The following is a 3,096-nucleotide window of genomic DNA, read 5'->3' as shown; positions in this document are numbered from 1 at the left end:
TCAAAACGAACCATGCCCGCATAGTTTTGCTAGAGCCCTGGCACAAAAAACTAAAATATGCATAACGACCTCTTTACAAATAACTCATATTTTGAAAAATTTCGTTCTGCTTCATGATTCAAATAGGCTTAAGGGCCGACCACTACCAAAGGAGTTTTGAAAACACTTACACAATAAAGCATACGGGCTACAATACTTTGAGTTCAAGTTTGAGCAATCACTCACTCGACTATTAATCCTAAGGGCTATCTTACTTTGAGTTTGAGCAATCACTCACTCGACCATTAAGCCTACAAGCGACATTACTTCGAGTTCGAATCACTCACTCGACTATTAAGCCTAAGGGCTATCTTACTTTGAGTTCGAGCAATCACTCACACGACCATTAAGCCTGCATGCGACATTACTCCGAGTTCGAATCACTCACTCGACTACTAAGCCTGCGGGCTACTCTTATTTCGAGTTCGAGCAAATACTCACTCGACCACTAAGCCTGCGAGCTACTCTTATTTCGAGTTCGAGCAAATACTCACTCGACCATTAAGCCTACGAGCTAGATTATTTCGAGTTCGAATCACTTACTCCACCATTAAGCCTACAAGCTACATTACTTCGAGTTCGAATCACTCACTCGACTAATAAGTCTACGGGCCACATCATCTCGAGTTTTGAGAAAGCACTCACTCGACTACTAAGCATGCGGGATACTCTTATTTCGAGTTATAGCAAATACTCACTCGACCATTAAGCCTACGGGCTACATTACTTCGAGTTCGAATCACTCACTCGATCATTAAGACTATAGGCTATATTACTTCGAGTTTGAATCACTTACTCGATCATTAAGACTACAGGCTACATCACTTCGGGTTCGAGCAAGCACTCACTCGACTACTAAGCCTATGGTCTACTCTTATTTCGAGTTCGAGCTGATACTCACTCGACCATTAAGCCTATGGGCTACATCACTTCAAATTCGAGAAATCACTCACTCAACTACTAAGCCTACGGGCTACCTTATTCCGAGTTTGAGCAAGCGCTCCATCAGTTATAAAAGCTACAAGGTCCAAATACGATCGAATTGTCTAAAACCTTATGAAAATCTTCATAAGGCATGAATGAAACAAAATCTTCATGAGGCAGAGAATAAAACAGAAAAAAGTCGGGAAAAGAAAAGATCTTTATATATATATATATATATATAGGAATGTTTACAATGTCGGAACAGGACCCTACATTGAAAACCAAAATAAAAAGTAAGGGCTAAGTTTCTTGGTTATCTACGGGGACAGTCTCTTCTCCATCGGGCTCTTCCCCGCTCTCGGACCCACTTTTGCTCCCATCATCAGCATCACCATCGTCATCATGGGAAGACAAGGCTTTAGCATCATCTTCAAGCTCTTTAGCCTTTTTTATCTCTTCCGCGAGATCGAAACCTCATGCATGGATCTCCTCGAGAGTCTCCCTCTGAGATCGACACTTAGCAAGTTCAGCAACCCAATGTGCTCGAGCGTTGGTGGTCTCATCTGTCTCTCTTGCTGGTACTTGAGCAGCTTCAGCATTGGCCCGATAGACGGCCACAAATGCATCCGCATCGGCTTTTGCTTTTTCAGCATCAGATTTGGCCTTGGCAAGTTCGGAGGCCAACCGAGCCTCGAGCTCCTCTATTCTTCTTACTTGAACCGAGAGTTTACCCTTCATGCTCTGAAGTTGGTTTTCGGCCGATGATAATTGGGCTCGAGCATCCTCTTTCTTTACAGCAAAGCGGTCCATACTTTCTTTCCACTTTAAGGACTCCGCCTTTATCTCATCCACCTCCTCACGGAGTTCGCCGATTATCTCATGTTTCTGCTGCAACTGTGAGACCAAAATATTAGCCATCATTTTGATATCAAGCCCATAGGCTTTTAGTAGTATCATTACCTGCTCAGACAGATCAGTCCGATCCTGGTGAGCCTTGGCCGACTCAGCTCGGAGGCCTTTGATTTCCTCTTCCCTTTGCCCTAAGAGGAGTTTAAGGGCATTCCTCTCCTCCATGACCCGTTGAAGGCTGGCCTCGTATCGACGCAGCTTGGCTCGAGACTGAGAACATACTTCTCGATGTGCTGTTGCGGCCTATGAAGAAAGAAGAAAAGAAGTTAGAATAGAATAGCGAACATAAAAGTGGTATCAACGAAGAGAGTTAGAGCTTACCTGATTTAAAGCTTGTTTCACTTCACAAAAAAGGCCCGAAACATCACAAGGGCCAACAACACCTTCGACACTAGTAAACAAATCACAGAAGGGGTCCTTTCTTTTATGTGATCGGTTTATCTCGTGGCCCCCCAAAGCTTGGGCATCCCGAATCGCCCCTTCGGAAAAAGCAGGGAGATTGGGGGAGTCCCCGATTACTATTGCCCCAAGCAACTCGCTTGGGGCATTCTCCTCAGTTCGGAGAGCTTCAGGATCGGTCTATTTTGATATACCCACCGATTGTTGACTTTGGTAGGAAACATTCTCGATCTCTAACGGTTCAGGGACTCGACCCGAACCTTCCTTGGATATCTCCTCAGTCTGCGGCGGAGCTTTATAAATCACCATCGACGCAGCTGCCTTAGGGGCATCGATGGTTTTCTTCGTTCGAGCCACCAGCACAGACCCATCATTTTCTTCTTCTTCCTCGTCTTCATCCCTTAGACGCAGAACTGATTCCATGGTTAAAAGGATTGTATTCTTCCTCAGCTTATGAGCCATCCTCGTCTTCGATTTTGGGTCTTCGGAGCAGAGTCCCTATTTCTCTTATTATCTTTCACCGACTTTGGATCAGAGGCCAAAGCCTCTTCCTCAACGGATGAGGGCCTCAAAATCGCATTTTTTCCCATACCTACATACAGGAAAATTGATTTAAGCATATAGAAAGCATCTCGTTCGAACTACCAAAGATACAAGAAAGAGGCTCACCATAATTTTTGGCCTCCCATCGGCCCTTGGACAAATCACGCCACAAACGCTCGGCATATATGGAGGTCGAAGCTAGATCTCGTACCTTGTTCTTGAGATCGAGGACTGCACCGGGCATTCAAGGAACCGCTGCATCACAAGAAGGGGGATATCAGT

The 3,096-nt window shown here is 44.9% G+C and overlaps 1 protein-coding gene across 1 annotated transcript; it reads right to left on the bottom strand.

Annotated features, from left to right (window-relative positions):
* Positions 1-1,437: 1,437 nt before the first annotated feature.
* LOC138909256 (uncharacterized) lies at positions 1,438-2,694 on the bottom strand. Its single transcript, XM_070200443.1, has 2 exons — positions 2,470-2,694; positions 1,438-2,115 (listed from the first exon to the last, which is right to left on the bottom strand). Exons 1-2 carry the CDS (start codon positions 2,692-2,694, stop codon positions 1,438-1,440), a joined length of 903 nt encoding a protein of 300 aa, XP_070056544.1.
* Positions 2,695-3,096: the final 402 nt, after the last annotated feature.

This window comes from Nicotiana tomentosiformis, chromosome 4, assembly GCF_000390325.3.
Source record: "Nicotiana tomentosiformis chromosome 4, ASM39032v3, whole genome shotgun sequence".
NCBI classification, from domain to species: Eukaryota; Viridiplantae; Streptophyta; class Magnoliopsida; order Solanales; family Solanaceae; genus Nicotiana; species Nicotiana tomentosiformis.
Note: the sequence above shows the minus strand (reverse complement) of the source record. Positions and strands in the feature narration are given on the sequence as shown.